Genomic DNA, 16,673 nt, shown 5'->3' with positions numbered 1-16,673 from the left:
AATAAACAGGTTCACAAATTTTGTATGCCTCCTCTACCAAGGTTTTTATTACATCTATTTTCTGTATAGGGTGGTGGTTTGAATCTTTATGCAAAACGATCAATATGTGTAGCCTTTCTATACACCTTACAGCCCAAGGTTTAATCACAAACACATCCAGGAAATTCAGTTGCCCATTACTCTGTCTCCATAGTAAATTGGATTTTCGGATTAATCCTGTTTATATGTGTCAGGAATGCATCCAACTCCTCTGTTCGTGTCCATACTACGAAAATGTCATCGACATAGCGATACCATCTGGCTGGTCTCTTACTGGCAGTCTGCAACGCCCGTTGTTCAAAAATCTTCACAAACAAGTTAGCTACAGCAGGACTAAGAGGACTGCCCATAGCCATCCCGTCAATCTGTTCATAAATCCCACTACTGTACTGAAAACACGTTGTGGTAAGGCAATGTCAGAATTTTTCGTTTCAAATACTTTTGTACTACCTAGGGCAATGACATTAGTGGCAGCTCACAGGCCAACACTCAATTATTCTGCAAACACCTGATGTTCATTGGAACATTTTTGCTTCTGTTATTGCACATTTTCAACCATGTCACTTTCCACTATTACGAGTAATTATGATAAACCCTTCATATGGTTGGCAGCTAACAGCTATGGAAGCATTAGGTTAATTAGACCAAGGCAATATAGCATTACTACCAACTTTATAAAAAAAATTAGAGAGAACAAGCAAAAAAGTCATTTCAATTTATGCTAATTGAACCATTATTAGAGAACCAGCTAGCTTTCACTCCAGCAGGTCATGCTGTTGTCATATTCTGATTTCACACAAATATAACAGGTCATTCAATAAAGAACTGGATTTTTTAAAAGAATCTATTACGAGAATGGAATGCAACACCTATTTATTTGTCAACATAATGTCCCCCCCCCCCCCCTCCGCCCAAGTTCTACACATTTATGTCAGCAATGGATAAGCTTCTTAATTCCACATGCAAAGAATTCTTGAGAGCGTGTGTGTAACCAGTTACGAATTGCTGTCTGGACTTCCTCATCATCAGAAGACCTTGAGCCACTAACAGCTGCTTTTAGTAAATTAAAAATGCTCCCAACTTTCATCTCCTGTTACAACACAGTGAGGAAATGCCTCCCCTTCAGCCTTGTACCGCCGCAAAAGCTCTCTGCACACATCCATTTGCCTTTCTTTCACTTCTGACAGAAAATGTTTTGGAACCCAACTCACACACACTTTCTTGAACATTAGTGTGTCATGAACAATATGGTGAGCTGATCCACCACTAATGTTCATTGTTGGTGCACAAAATTCACCATAAATGCCTGTTTTCCTATCTTAACTCATCAACTCTCACAATGCTGTTCTCTGTGACTACACAGGCAGAGCATCCTGGACATTGCAAATCTTCAACATTTGTTACACCATCTGAATTTATCTGCCCACTACCACACTTGTGTTCAACCGCCTGGTTGGGTTGTTTTGGGGATGGAGACCAGACAGCGAGGTCATCGGTCTCATCGGATTAGGGAAGGACGGGGAAGGAAGTCGGCCGTGCCCTTTGATAGGAACCATCCCGGCATTTGCCTGGAGCGATTTAGGGAAATCACAGAAAACCTAAATCTGGATGGCTGGACGCGGGATTGAACCGTCGCCCTCCCGAATGTGACTCCAGTGTTTAACCACTGCACCACCTCGCTCGGTCAACCGCCTGGACTTTCTCTTAATCAGCAAACATTGTGCTGCCATATGACAGTGAATTTTGATTGGTTTCAAACGTTCCAGCTAACAAAAATAAGACGACGCTCCACTGCTTCACTATGATGCAAACATGAAATGGTGCTGTCACCTTGTTTCCCCAGCATCCCATTTGTGAGGCAGGTGTGCCTGGGCAATCCGATGATAATTCAATGACACCACCAAAAATTCTCTCTCTCACACACACACACTGAACGGACCTCGCAGAAGATAGATATGAACAAAAGCAGGACACAGGTATGGCTTTCATTGATCTTGTAGCAGCCTACAATACAATCAATCTCAAGAAATGGATAACGAAAGTACACAATATCATAAAGGATTAACGAGTGGTAAAATTCATTCAGCGAGTGGTGGATACAGAAAAACAGTCTTCTGCAAGGAAGTGTTCTTGCTCCACTGCTGTTTAATACATATGCCAATGACCAGCCAATCAAACAGGACACTTGTTCTTTTATATCTCCAGAAGATACAGTCATCACCATGCACAATAAAACTTTGAAGGGGAGTAAAATAAACTAAATGTAGCACTTGAGAGCTTAGCTATTTATTACAACACTCATCTAATGTCCAACCCCGAAGAAACACAAGTGTGTACTTTCAATTTGTGCCACAGAGGCAAAGAAGGAAGTCAATGAAATATGTTATGGATATTTGCCACTTACACTGTACTAACGTGATAAACCTGGGAATCAAGCTTGATTGCACCCTTACTTATATAGAACACTGTGTGAGTACACAAATGAAAGTATGCACCTGGAACAATGCAATACAAAAGCTGACAAATGGCAGATGGAAAGCACAACCCAGAGTCCATATGTCTACTTTGTCTTTGTCAAACAACTGAAACTCCAGGTTGGAATAACAACAATTTAAAGAATAGGATAGATTGCTACTCACCATAGAAATGACCCATTGAGTCGCAGACAGGTGCAACGAAAAGACTGTTACACATGCAGTTACTGGTCACAGCCTTCCTCAACAAAGAAAACAGACATCTTCACAAAAGCAAACACACCTCACACCGCCGCTACTACCCGCTCTGACCAGAGCCCCAAACGGAGCTGCCAGATTTCTTTTGCTGAGGAAAGCTTTGGCCAATAGCTGCTAGTGTACAGTGCTATCATTGTGCCCATCTGCAACTCAGTGGCTCGTCTTTACAGTTAGTAGCAATCTATCCTATTCCTTATACTGTTTCTTTGTTGTGTGTTTTTCCACTGTGGAGTACATTGTCAACTATGTACATTAAATGCCTTAATTACAACAAATAACAAGACTATTTGAGCTGCTATTTTGAGGAATTTTCGTGAATACCATTTTCATTGCAACGAGATACATTGTGGTAGTATTAAATGTTTTTTGTGTGTTGGCTCAGTTATGGTAACTAAGTTTATTTTAATACTGTAAACTATGAGTGTGTGCTGAAAAGTAATGCCAACTCCTTTTTATATGTAAATTGTTAGAGCTTTTTAAATAAAACAAATCTTCAGCAACATTCTACATCTTTATTCTTCATGCCCACATAATTATTTCTGAACATGGTCACCCTGACCGAACACATTTCTCCCAATGAGAGACCAGTTTGTTGATAACGTCAATGAAGAATGTTTGGCTTTGTTGACGGAGCCACTACCTCAGTTCTGCTTGCACCACTTCATCACTATCAAAGTGAAGTCCTAGAAAGTGCTCTTTAACTTTTGGAAACACGTGGGCCAAATTGGGATTACATGGAGGATAACTGATGACAAACTCAAGTCATCAGGTTTTTCAAATGTCACAGTCTCATGTGTGGTCTGGTATTATCCTGCTGAAGGAGAGAGTGTTACATGTGTGGACAAACTCTTCGAATATGAAACTCTGTTACAACATGCTGTTTCTCTTGGATAAACATGGTTACATTACACACTACCATGCTACAAGCCACAATTCTGAGCCCTACCATGGCAGAGGGCTGCAAATATGTGGGCATGAAGAATAAAAATGTAGAATGTTACTAACATTTGTGTTATTTGAAAAGCCTTTAGAGCTTCCACATAAAAAAATTTGGAGGCATTACTTATAAGCATTCTCTTGCAGAGTTTTACTTAATGATTTTGTTATTTTTATTGTATGATTCCTGAACAAGAATTAATAATCATATCTATGAATGCTGAACTCTTGACATTTTTGCTTGCATTTGTAACAAGCAGTCAGTTACATCTGGAAATATCCACATCCATCTCAGTTTATTTCCCAAGTTTTTTGTTACTTCATATAGAAATACGGCTCTAATATTTAGTCAATGGTTTATTGGCATTGCTGCATATAGGCTATACATTGTATCCCTGGGGGAATGGTCAGTATTCAAGGATATGACGAGAAGGATCATTTGAGGGAGGGAGGCGGGGGGGGGGGGGGGGGGGGGGGAGACACATCTAGTCAACATTGGCTCTAAAATGCATACTTTAAGAGCTTTGAGCACCTGTTCAGTAGAAGAGATGTGTTGCACAGTAGCAAAAATGAACAAGTGCTCATAGCTCTTAAGGTATGTATTTTAGAGCCCATGTTTACCAGACTTTTTTACTTATGATTATAATTCCTGTAACATCCCTGAACACTGACCATTCCTGCTGCGACAACCTGTGTTGATTCAGGAATTCTCTGTGGAAAGAACTGGAACAGTAACAATACAGGCACTATATCATTCCTTGCATTACTTTAAAAATAGTTGACTGCTCATGGCCATTCTTTACATACTGAAACTTACAATATTTTTGCTGTTCTCCGTTTTAACCCTTTGCGGGAGGAAATTAAATGCTCACACAACAAACAATGTTGACACCAAATGGTGAGTAATCATACAGTAGAGCACTTGCCCGCGGAAGGCAAAGGTCCCGAGTTCAAGTCTCGGTCTGGCACACAGTTTTAATGTGCCACGAAATTTCATACCTTGTAGCTTACAAAATTATGAAATGTCAAGAAACAATGTCAAAGCCAACTTTCCAATCAAGATGCCAAATTACGAATATTGTTTTTCAGTCACACACTCCTGGGTAGTAAAACTGCCTCTTAATGTGTACCATAATCAAGTAAATAAAAATAACTCCCAAGAAAATTTAAAATAAAAATAATTCTCAAGAAAACTGATAACAAAAGTCCATTATATCCTAGTAATATTTGGCCACACACGAGACCCATAACAACAACAACAACAACAACAACAACAACAACAACAACAACAACAACAACAACCCAATTCATTAAAAACGTGTGTAAAGGGCTTGTTGCTCCTCTTTTCATCAATAGCCTTACAAAATTTAATAAATAATATACTTTTTTGCACAGAATTATTGGTTGCAGCTGATAATCAAGTTCGTACCTGCAGCAGGGGGAGGTCTGCGGAGATCACACCCTTCCAAACTGAGGGAACGCTGCCTTTCAAGCGTTGACGGGAGGTCACCATAACGCAATGACATTTGCCGCTTGAAAGGTGATGACTGAGCCAACTGCCCAAAACCACGGAATGATCCTTGCCGCTGCAGCATCGAAGGGGTAGCATGGGGTCTTTCAATAGCATATGGGTTAAATGCTGGACGCACTGGAGGTGGTTCTATATAAACAGACAACAATAATTAAATTAACAAGATTGTAGTACAGTTTGGCTCAACACAAAGAGGTTTGGCCTCTAGCTCTGTTTTCGATAGATCTCTTTGTTTATTAACTTTAATTTTTTACATTTTTCTCTTTCTGACAGTAAACTTAAACCATCAGTGCTGTGACCGGCCCCACACAACCAGATGGCAAAACAATGTAACTGAACCATCCCTATAAACTGTAATGTGTATCCAATAGACTGAGAACAACAACAACAACAACAACAGTGTATAACTTCCACACTTCTCTCTCTTTTAGGAGTTATTGACAAACATCAGTTACTGTCAACAGGCAAGATAACTGAAAATATCTGACATAAAATTGCTGATTTCTACAATACTGTTCATCACAATAGTTACATCTCAGAAAGATATTAAAAATTAATAACATTAAATCAAATTTGGGACATTCTCTTGTTAGTTAACATCACACTCACCTTTAAATTATCAATTTATATATTTATTTATTTCGTTCAATAATCACACAGACTTATTCCCTTAATTTTCTAGTTTACGTGGTATGTCCTTGTCTCAATTTTTTTTTAAATCTCCCTTAAACTGTTCTAAAGTAACATTCAATTAGTAAGTCTCTGCCCCATCCCCCAAATGAAGTCTTCCACTGTTCTCCGATTCTGCTTTGGATTCTATCAGAATTGTTTTTTGTTTTTGTTTTTTCTTGTTTCTTCTGTTAACCACATTGCGCAGAAGTAAAACTATGGACTAACTTCACCTCAAACCACCTTCCTCTACATCTACTAGCCCCAGTCTTGTATAAATCTCTTAGAACAAGCTACCTCTTTCCCTTTTTATGCCTTCCATCCCAGAAACCTCACACACCTACTTCATTCACACACATCACAAACTTTATCTGTTCAAAGGTTTGGACAAACTTGTCAATTAAATTAAAATGCACGTCAGTTATATTTAAGATAATATTGCGAAAAGTTGTTGAGTACTCTAAAGCCAATCTCAATTCATTTTCAATCAATTTTTCCGTACAATGGCAATGACATTTACAAAACAAATGTGCACTATGCTGTTGTTTGTTGTTGTGGTCTTCAGTCCTGAGACTAGTTTGATGCAGCTCTCCATGCTACTCTATCCAGTGCAAGCTTCTTCATCTCCCAGTAGCTACTGCAGCCTACATCCTTCTGAATCTGCTTAGTGTATTCATCTCCCTCTACGATTTTTACCCTCCACGCTGCCCTCCAGTACCAAATTGGTGATCCCTTGATGCCTCAGAACATGTCCTACCAACCGATCCCTCCTTCTAGTCAAGTTGTGCCACAAACTCCTCTTCTCCTCAATTCCATTCAATACCTCCACATTAGTTCTGTAGCACCACATTTCAAAAACTTCTATTCTCTTCTTGTCTAAACTATTTATCATCCATGTTTCACTTCCATACATGGCTACACTCCATACAAATACTTTCAGAAACGACTTCCTGACACTCAAATCAATATTGGATGTTAACAAATTTCTCTTCTTCAGAAACGCTTTCCTTGCCATTGCCAGTCTACATTTTATATCCTCTCTACTTCGACCATCATCGGTTGTTTTGCTCCTCAAATAGCAAAACTCCTTTACTACTTTAAGTGTCTCATTTCCCAATCTAATTCCCTCAGCATCACCCAATTTAATTAGACTACATTCCATTATCCTCGTTTTGCTTTTGTTGATGTTCATCTTATACCCTCCTATCAGGACACTGTCCATTCCGTTCAATTGCTCTTCCAAGTCCTTTGCTGTCTCTGAGAGAATTACAATGTCATCGGCAAACCTCAAAGTTTTTATTTCTTCTCCATGGATTTTAATTCCTACTCCGAACTTTTCTTTTGTTTCCTTTACTGCTTGCCCAATATAAAGATTGAATAGCATCGGGGAGAGGCTACAACCCTGTCTTGCTCCCTTCCCAACCACTGCTTCCCTTTCATGTCCCTCGACTCTTATAACTGCCATCTGGTTTCTGTACAAATTGTAAATAGCCTTTCGCTCCCTGTATTTTACCCGTCACCTTCAGAATTTGAGAGAGAGTATTCCAGTCAACACTGTCAAAAGCTTTCTCTAAGTCTACAAATGCTAGAAACGTAGGTTTGCCTTTCCTTAATCTTTCTTCTAAGATAAGTCGTAGGGCCAGTATTGCCTCACGTGTTCCAACATTTCTACAGAATCCAAACTGAATCTTCCCTGAGGTCAGCTTCTACCAGTTTTTCCATTCGTCTGTAAAGAATTCGCGTTAGTATTTTGTAGCTGTGACTTATTAAACTGATAGTTTGGTAATTTTCACATCTGTTAACACCTGTTTTCTTTGGGATTGGAATTACTATATTCTTCTTGAAGTCTGAGGGAATTTCGCCTGTCTCATACATCTTGCTCACCAGATGGTAGGGTTTTGTCAGGACTGGCTCTCCCGAGGCTGTCAGTAGTTCCAATGGAATGTTGTCTACTCCCGGGGCTTTGTTTCGGCTCAGGTCTTTCAGTGCTCTGTCAAACTCTTCACGCAGTATCGTATTTCCCATTTCATCTTCATCCACTTCCTCTTCCATTTCCATAATATTGTCCTCAAGAACATCACCCCTGTATAGACCCTCTATATACTCCTTCCACCTTTCTGCTTTCCCTTCTTTGCTTAGAACTGGGTTTCCATCTGAGCTCTTGATATTCATGCAAGTGGTTCTCTTTTCTCCAAAGGTCTCTTTAATTTATCTGTAGGCAGTATCTATCTTACCCCTAGCGAGACAAGCATCTACATCCTTACATTTGTCCTCTAGCCATCCCTGCTTAGCCATTTTGCACTTCCTGTCGATCTCATTTTTGAGATGTTTGTATTCCTTTTTGCCTGCTTCATTTACTGCATTTTTATATTTTCTCCTTTCATCAATTAAATTTAGTATCTCTTCTGTTACCCAAGGATTTCTACTAGCCCTCATCTTTTTACCTACTTGATCCTCTGCTGCCTTCACTATTTCATTCCTCAAAGCTACCCATTCTTCTTCTACTGTATTTCTTTCCCCTATTCCTGTCAATTGTTGCCTTATGCTCTCCCTGAAACTCTGTACAACACCTCTGGTTCTTTCAGTTTATCCAGGTCCCATCTCCTTAAATTCCCACCTTTTTGCAGTTTCTTCAGTTTTAATCTACAGTTCATAACCAATAGATTGTGGTCAGAGTCCACATCTGCCCCTGGAAATGTCTTACAATTTAAAACCTGGTTCCTAAATATCTGTCTTACCATTATATAATCTATCTGAAACCTTTTAGTATCTCCAGGGTTCTGCCATGTATACAACCTTCTTTCTTGATTCTTGAACCAAGTGTTAGCACTATGCTGTATCTCACTCAAAATAAATATGAGGTGACAGTCAGCTCCCGAACATCTCTATCAGTACTTCAGATGACAATGTCTCCAAAATGCTGCCTTTTATTAATGCCTATTCAAAGATTAGCACCTATAGATTTTCAGTTGGACTGTGTCTTAGATGACAGAATCACAATCACAATGGTCAAAAAATTAACTTACCAGAGGGCTTTAGTTCCTGAGGGTCCTGGAGACGTTCTGTTAATGACGCTTGCCGAAAGCTTCCAGAACGGGTGAAAGTGGAGTTCTTAGGATCAAAGGTCATGGTTACCCCACATTCTTTATCTCTCTTCTGTTTCCGTTCCAAACAAGCTGCAAAAGCACAGCCAACAGCATGGCTGAGCCGTTCTCCCTAAAACCACATATAGTTATGAATTGTTTGTGAAACAAAATATTTTAAGTATTAGCTGCTAGCCACATACGTTCCTAACTTATTTAAAAACTAAAGATTAGCACCTACAGATTTTCAGTTGGGCTGTGTCTCACTTACACACACACACACACACACACACACACACACACACACACACACACAGATAGCACTAAAAGAACAATTTCACACTACATGCAGGTAACAGTAGTGCTCTTCAATATCTTCCCCTTCATTAAACTCTTCAAGCCACTTCACCAACACAATACGCTTGAATAACATTTCTTGTTCTTCCCTTTGAAGTAGTCTTCGGCTGACCAAGGGTTTGGCGTAGGTTCCTTGTACACCTATATCACTTCTGCCTTCCCACCAGCATTCTTTCACTGGTAACACAATGAGTATTCCCATCTAAAAAGCTGCTACATTAGCTGTATGCGGATACTTTTATCCTTGTGTAAACTTGGTAGGACTGTTTTCTAACGACAAAGAGTATAGTCAACTTTTGAATATGGTGGCAGTCTGCTAATAAACAATGAACCTTCATAAATTCAGGGTCCTACTGACAACTGGTGTGTGTGAAATACTGTAAAAGTTCCCACTTCTTCTCCTGTCATCCTGTCAAGAAGAGCCTCACAAATGTTATAGCCACAAAGAATTTTGTGACAGATTTGTTGTATTAAATCTTCTCAGCACACTTGCCACATTGATTCTTTATGAAAACACAACCTTTTTTGACAAAATATACCACTGTCATAGCTACTGACTGCCGAAGTAGTAACATAATCGTATAAACACAAATGATTGTGTAGTAACAGTGTGACTGGAAATTACATGGCACCAATGATAATCATTGTCACGTATTATACATGACATATTCGTATTATGTCTCTCAGTATCAACTGCCTGCTTGCACACATTGCTGAGAGCAAAGGCAGCATCTGCATTAAAGTTGTTGACACACATTCTAAAGTGGAATTTGTGACTAGTTGCTCCAAGGCAACAAAGGTTGTACGGTCTTCCAATAACATGTGATACTAGGAACACAATTTAAAATTTGTAGAATTCCTTGTTAAATGTAGAAGTGGGCCTGATGGTCATTACCTTGCCAGGATTAATAAATAAAATACATATAGAAGACAGACCAGTCAACTTTTGAATATGTTGGCAGTCTGCTAATAAACAGTGAACACCTTCATAACTTCATGGTCCTACTGACAACTGGTGTGTGTGAAATACAGAACTCTCTCTCCAACTTATAGACTGGTCAAATATTTAACGAAATTAATGGTGCCAACTCTTGGCTGCCATGAAAATCACATTATGAACTCCCAGATTTTGGTGACATCAAATAAATAATGATAGGCAAGACAAAGTTATGGTCAGTCTCAATATGGTATGTGTGTGTACCAGGGTGCCTTTTGAAGCTACACCAGGTTTGCTTGCCGAACACTTGTTACCATAAATTGTCAGATTATTCAAACACATGTTTACCACCACTTACTTTTGTATGGTGGTAAATATTTCTACATGACAGATGGAATGACAATGGTTCCACCATTATCACTAGTTATGGCCAATTTTTCTCATGGAGACATTGTGTTAACAGTGCTCACCTTTGCCCATCCTGCTTTTATCATTACCTTTATGATTTTACCTAAACATTACAATTCCCAGTAGAGGTCACTTGGTTTTGCTCTGTAACTAAAAGATTTTAAGATAATTATACTATTACCATTCATTCCCAATGGTGGGCAATTAACTGCTTCTCACGGAAATGAATTTTATTCTCTCTCTCTCTCTCTCTCTCTCTCTCTCTCTCTCTCTCTCTCTCTCTCTCTCTCTCAGTACTTCTATTCATCAGCAACAATGAATTTAATACAATGCTGCGTGTATAGTTTTTGTGCAAATGTCTGTTGTTACAACAATTTTACTAGTAACTATAATGGATCGGTATCACCGTAGTGGCCTATCTGAAAATGAAATTAAAATATTGGCTGCTCACAGACGCTAAAGTCAGATATATTGTGAATGGTTTTTCTTATTTGGGAAAAGATGAGATGAGACATGCAGATACTAGCCTGGGAGAACACGTTATGCTATGTTCCACGGAACCTTACTTACAAAAGAGAAGAAATATTATATCAGGAGCTTCTTTAGTTCTCTCAAGTTGGCAAACGAGGTTAAAAAGAGGGATACAAGCGCCATTGGCACTTTGGACAGGAGTAGAAGGCAAGTGTCACCATCAGTGAGAAAAAGACAGGATGTACTTCACTCAAGCATTATTTACAATACCGATGGCATCACTCTAACATTTTACCAATGGAAGACTAAGAAAAATGGGCTGCTTCTTAGTTCTATGAACTCCAGTTTAACAGTTATGAGCCTGCAGAAAAGAAAATTCCATAAACAATCAATTTGTATAACACCAAATTTGGCGTAGACGTGGTAGATCAAATGTCACGCAGATATGGTGTAAGAGCCATGAAGATCGCTGGCCTGTATATTTTTTGTACAATATTCTAATTCTGGTCACACCTTGTACATGTTGATAACTGGCTTTACCATCGCTCGGCAATTTTTCGTAATGAAAACTTAGTAGAGTTAATAGTAATAATCAGGAATTCTCACCCACAGCAATTCTGTACTTCGCCCTTTTTGATTGCCAAGACAGAGGAGAAGGAACTCCTTGCCAAGTAGGAGTGTGCAAGCAAAACAAAACTAGAGAGAGCTTTTTGACACACACAAAAATTGCATGTGGTTAATATGTTAATATGAAAAAAGGTTTGAAGCATTTGAGATGTGGATGTGGAGGAGAATGGAGAGAACAAGCTGGATGGAAAGAGTGAGTAATGAAAGATTATTGGAAAGGGTTGGTGAGAGAAGATGTCTGCTGAAGGTTTAAGAGAAAGGCAAAATAACTGATTGGGACATTCATTGAGAAGGGAGTGCTTGCTAGCAGATGCTTTGAAAGGATTGGTTTGTAGGAGAAGACAGAGGAAGAAGGAGATACAAGATTGTAGACAAGGGAAGAGGAAATTATGCAGACCTGAAGAGGATGGCAGAAGACCGGACAGCCTGGCGAACTACCATGTGAAAACCTGCCTTTTTGCAGAACACTGATCATGACGAATATGTGACCAAAAGGATATACAGAGAGTGCAACTGAGATTCTCTTAATACACAAAATTGTTGGTATAGATGTGTCTAGTAAAACACTACTTATTTGTGACAGGCTAAAAGTAAAATTAGTGAACAGCTAAGTAATTCTTAAGGTAACATGTCACCTGTCATTATATGATATACAAAACAAATGATGAAAATGTAAGCAATTATAGGGACATTGTAATGTTATATCCCTTATTTTTGTATGGTGTAACAAAAAAATAAAATTTTGCAAAGCTCAAATAAAAGTGTGCCCATATAAATTCCGTCCTGGATTTTCCATTGTTTAAAAATAATAAAAGCAAAATTAAAGACAGTAAATATGAAGTACCACTGCATTCTGTACACAGAAGCAGCAATTTAAAATGTGATAAAAACCTTAATGGTCAATTGAGCTCCATTGGGCATTGTAGAGTTAAGGCAAGGGAACATTCCTCAAGAAATTCACTAATCACATGAACTGCATATATCAAACATAATGCTTACTGTGGAAATTGAGAAGGAAGAGAAGCTACCCTTCTTAGATGTTATAGAAAGCTAGGCAAATTGACTGGGCCACTTAGTATATCAGAAACTGTCCCACATGGATTGATGTTGCAAAGGGCTCAGTTTCCATTCCACTATCCAAAAGAAAGCTGTGATTAAAGCTCTAATTCGTACAGAAAAAAGAGAATCATACAAGACAGTCAATCGAAGCAACAAGATCAGTACATGAGGTTCCTCGTGTTCTGTGACGCATCATCAATAAGCAGAACTGGTCGAATCTTAAATAAAATTGTATTTTGGACTCCAAAGAAAATCAAGGAGCTATTGTGTCCTGTAAAGGATAGTGAAGACCTCAGGAGTTCCATGTGATTGCACTATTCCATAAGAAAATGGTAGCAGCTATGTGGGATGTTCTACTCTAACTGTTTGTGAGTACAGTACTGAACATCAGCAGCACGCCAAGTACAGATGCCAAAAAAAATCCACAGTTGTCAAAGACAGCCTTACAAATAAGCAAAACATCTTGTTTCAGTAGATACCAATTTCCAGCCTATGCTTCAACCTATTGGGATTCAGTCATCCAAGGGGATGTGGGAATTAGAACATGTGTTAACACATTTAATAGAGGTACAGGATAAGCAGTCAGCAATGTGTGGAAGCAGGCACTCAACACCAAGAGGCTGTCCACAAGTATTTCCCAAGTTATGTATCCTGATGGAAACAGAGACGTTGCAGATGAGATGACATATCATCGTTGAATGGGCACTACAACATCAATGTCATTTACATCTGTGCAATTCTTTTACTTCTTTGACAGTCCTTACCAGATGAAGACAACACGAATACTGTAAAAAGCATGGATTTCCATAGATAATTAGTGAAACACACGCACCGAGAACAAATGTTGTCTTAATGATGTAACACTTCACAATAAAATTACTTACCGATTCTTTAAGGGCCAAGAAGCCATGGCACATCCAGCGACGAGTTGTCCCATCACGGCAAATGTAACTAAATCCTTTCTCATGATTGCGATCAGGGGCGCAAAAGGAAACTTTCTCAATTGTCTGATCCACAATGAGTCCCTGAAATAGAGAACTGCCTTTAGTATGATACACAACAACATATATGGTAGCTAGGAGTTGAGAAAATAAAAGCATGTTATCTTCCGACGGAAATGTGTTTTGGTATTAGAAACAAAAGTGACTGTACAATAACAGCTGACTTTGAGTGGATGCAAACCTTGTAAGTGGAGAATACCTATTTCTTCAAAGTCTGATTCCTGTGAATGACCCAATAAAGCAGCTTTCCTTTACAGCAGAACAAAAATTTCACATACCCCTTTTACTGTGTAAGCAGTATCTGGAGCCTATAAAATAACAATGTGATTATTACAAAAATACAGTGTTTCCTACAGTAATGAACATCTGTGACAGTTTTGATCAGAAAACAAGACTTTGAAGTTTTCCTGGTATCATTCACCAATGATTGGAAATGAAAATTATAACACTAAAAAAAGTAAAAAAGTTTTTTTTACTTGCTACATCAGAAAAATCTGATTCACAGCTGAGCTTTTCATGTACATCTGGACAAGCAAGAAACCAAGTATGACTAGCAAAACGCACTGCGCCTGGTCTATGCAACGAAGACTCATAGTCCTTGGACTGAACACTGCCAACAAAGCTAAGCTGTGACATTTCTGCATTCTTATGCACGAAAGAGAACACAAAGAACTAAATGAGAATTAGGGGCAAGTGCCATCTCCCCTCTTCCAATCATCACCTAAAATTTAACACTGACTCGGAATTTGAAAGTTGCTAAATGCATATACATAAGACATGCTGCCTTATCATGATGTAACAGGTGGGCAAGGCTAAGAAAAGGAAACTTCGACACGCAAATGTTTTAACGATTCTATTGAGATTAGCAGTTAAAGTCCTCATAACAGTAACATCATAGTCCTACCAGTGATGTGATTCATGCAGTCAAACTCTTAGTGCTGATGAGGATGACATTGTTCTTAATATGACCACATCAGTGGGAGACATTTCTGGATGTGTCAGCTGTGTGACCAGTACATTTTCTGAACTTTTAAACAGCCTCTTTAAGAATGGGCACAGTGCGCAGGTGTTAAAGGAAGGAAGAAACTGAGGTTGGAGATAGGCATTACAAATTGAGGGCTATTCCAAAAAATGTGTTTCAACACAACCTCACAAGCATATCCCCTGTGACCGGCTCAAATGTGCAGTTTTTCCCGTCAACCTATCAATAAACCTGCCACAGTCATGACTATGACCACACAAATGGTTTCGTGGATGATCCTCCATTTAATTAAATTTGTTTCAGTTTACTGCACTTTTCTGTATTGGCAGAGTCAGTACTGACAGGAGATGTCCCCAAGGCCAGGATCAACTTATTGAAATCAGCTATACAGTGGTGCACTCTGTTCAGCCGTTCATCAAAATGGAGCCTCATTTGAAAATAACTGACAAAACAGAATTCCGCATGATGCTTTACAGCCTTAAAAACAAGTTTATGTCCAGAGTGGTTGGGGAACACTGTCGTTAAGACACATTCCAGATCAGTAGAAGTATGCAAGTTTGAACCTTGTCAGGTGCCTTTAAATCTTTTTGGATGGTAATCGTCATAGAAACATTTAAAACATAAATTCTTGTTGCACTATGGATAAAATCACGTAGAGGAAGAATTCAACAAAAGAAGCGATTATATACGAACAACGAGGAACAGAAATAATGAATGCAATAACATGGACAAAAATATAAAATAAAAAAATTGAAAAATATTAAATAAAAGTTAATATATAAAAGTAACTAAAATCACATGAAACAAAATTCCAAATGAAACAAGAACAATACAAAGAAAAAATGAGTACAAATGAAAAGTTAATACAAAGATTCAAATTAAACGACAAAGGTTTAGGGGGAAGAAGAAGAAGAAGAAGAAGAAGAAGAAGAAGAAGGAAAAAAAATTGTGCTTAAACTAATTAATTGAATAAAAATAATGCCCAAAATCTTCTTTTTACAGCTCTAGAGCATCCTGCTGAATTCTTTTACATCAAATACTTGGATACGAGCGCACACTTTGATGAACGACTGCGTAATGTGGGTGCAGGGACAAAATGGTTATAAAAAGTCAATCCCAACACTAGAGGCCTTTCCTTGGGAGATATCACTCCAAATGAATAGTCACAATTAGATTGTTTGCTCAATAACCTGTACTTTAACATGCCATGGAAGATAACAGCAGGGATGTATGCACTCTTTAACTTCTCAAGTCAACTGGAGTCAAAGTTCCAATGGCAGAGGATCCAAATTCGCAAGAGTTTTGTTTTGTTTTGTTTTAGGGCGCAAAAACAACTATGATCATACGCACCCGTGTCAGAACTGCAGAACACAAAGACAAAGACGGGAGTTAAAAATGACTACACATTAATCCCAATTGATAGAAGAGATGACAGCTAAAAACAGGGACATGGAGAAAGGTCTATAAAATTTGCCGTAGAGAAACAGAGGTCCTGAACGAAAGATTAGATTGCCATACTGCTAGAATCGATGAAAAATACAACTCAATCTACAGCCCGCGCGTCGTTTACTAAAACGGATGGTAACTCAGACAGCAAACTCAAATAAGAATGTAATTGCTGAAAAAAAGGGCATTCCATAGGAAAATGGTGGACCATCAAAAGTTGAGGGCAATGAGAACAAACTGGTGGGGGAACACCATGTAACAAACACAGATGGCTAAAAAGACAGTGCCCGATACGCAACCTAGCTAAAATGATCTCCTCACAGCAAGAGAGCCGAGAGGAGGTTGTCCAAGCTGCTGGGAGAGGCTTAATAGTCCAGAGCCTGTTCCCATGAAGG

At 38.7% G+C, this 16,673-nt stretch overlaps 1 protein-coding gene across 1 annotated transcript in view; it reads right to left on the bottom strand.

Moving 5' to 3' along the window:
- The window catches only part of LOC126091927 (protein numb), a 214,951-nt gene that overhangs the window by 67,845 nt on the left and 130,433 nt on the right, over positions 1 to 16,673 (bottom strand). Inside the window, exons 6-8 of the mRNA XM_049907249.1 lie at positions 13,734 to 13,874; positions 8,934 to 9,123; positions 5,137 to 5,367 (exon numbers count right to left, since the gene is read on the bottom strand). Of these exons, the coding sequence (XP_049763206.1) occupies positions 5,137 to 5,367; positions 8,934 to 9,123; positions 13,734 to 13,874 (562 nt within the window). The remainder of the gene's footprint in view (positions 1 to 5,136; positions 5,368 to 8,933; positions 9,124 to 13,733; positions 13,875 to 16,673) is intronic.

Source organism: Schistocerca cancellata, chromosome 7 (assembly GCF_023864275.1).
Source record: "Schistocerca cancellata isolate TAMUIC-IGC-003103 chromosome 7, iqSchCanc2.1, whole genome shotgun sequence".
Taxonomy (NCBI): Eukaryota; Metazoa; Arthropoda; class Insecta; order Orthoptera; family Acrididae; genus Schistocerca; species Schistocerca cancellata.
The sequence above is the reverse complement of the archived record's forward strand: the minus strand, read 5'-3'. Positions and strand labels throughout refer to the sequence as shown.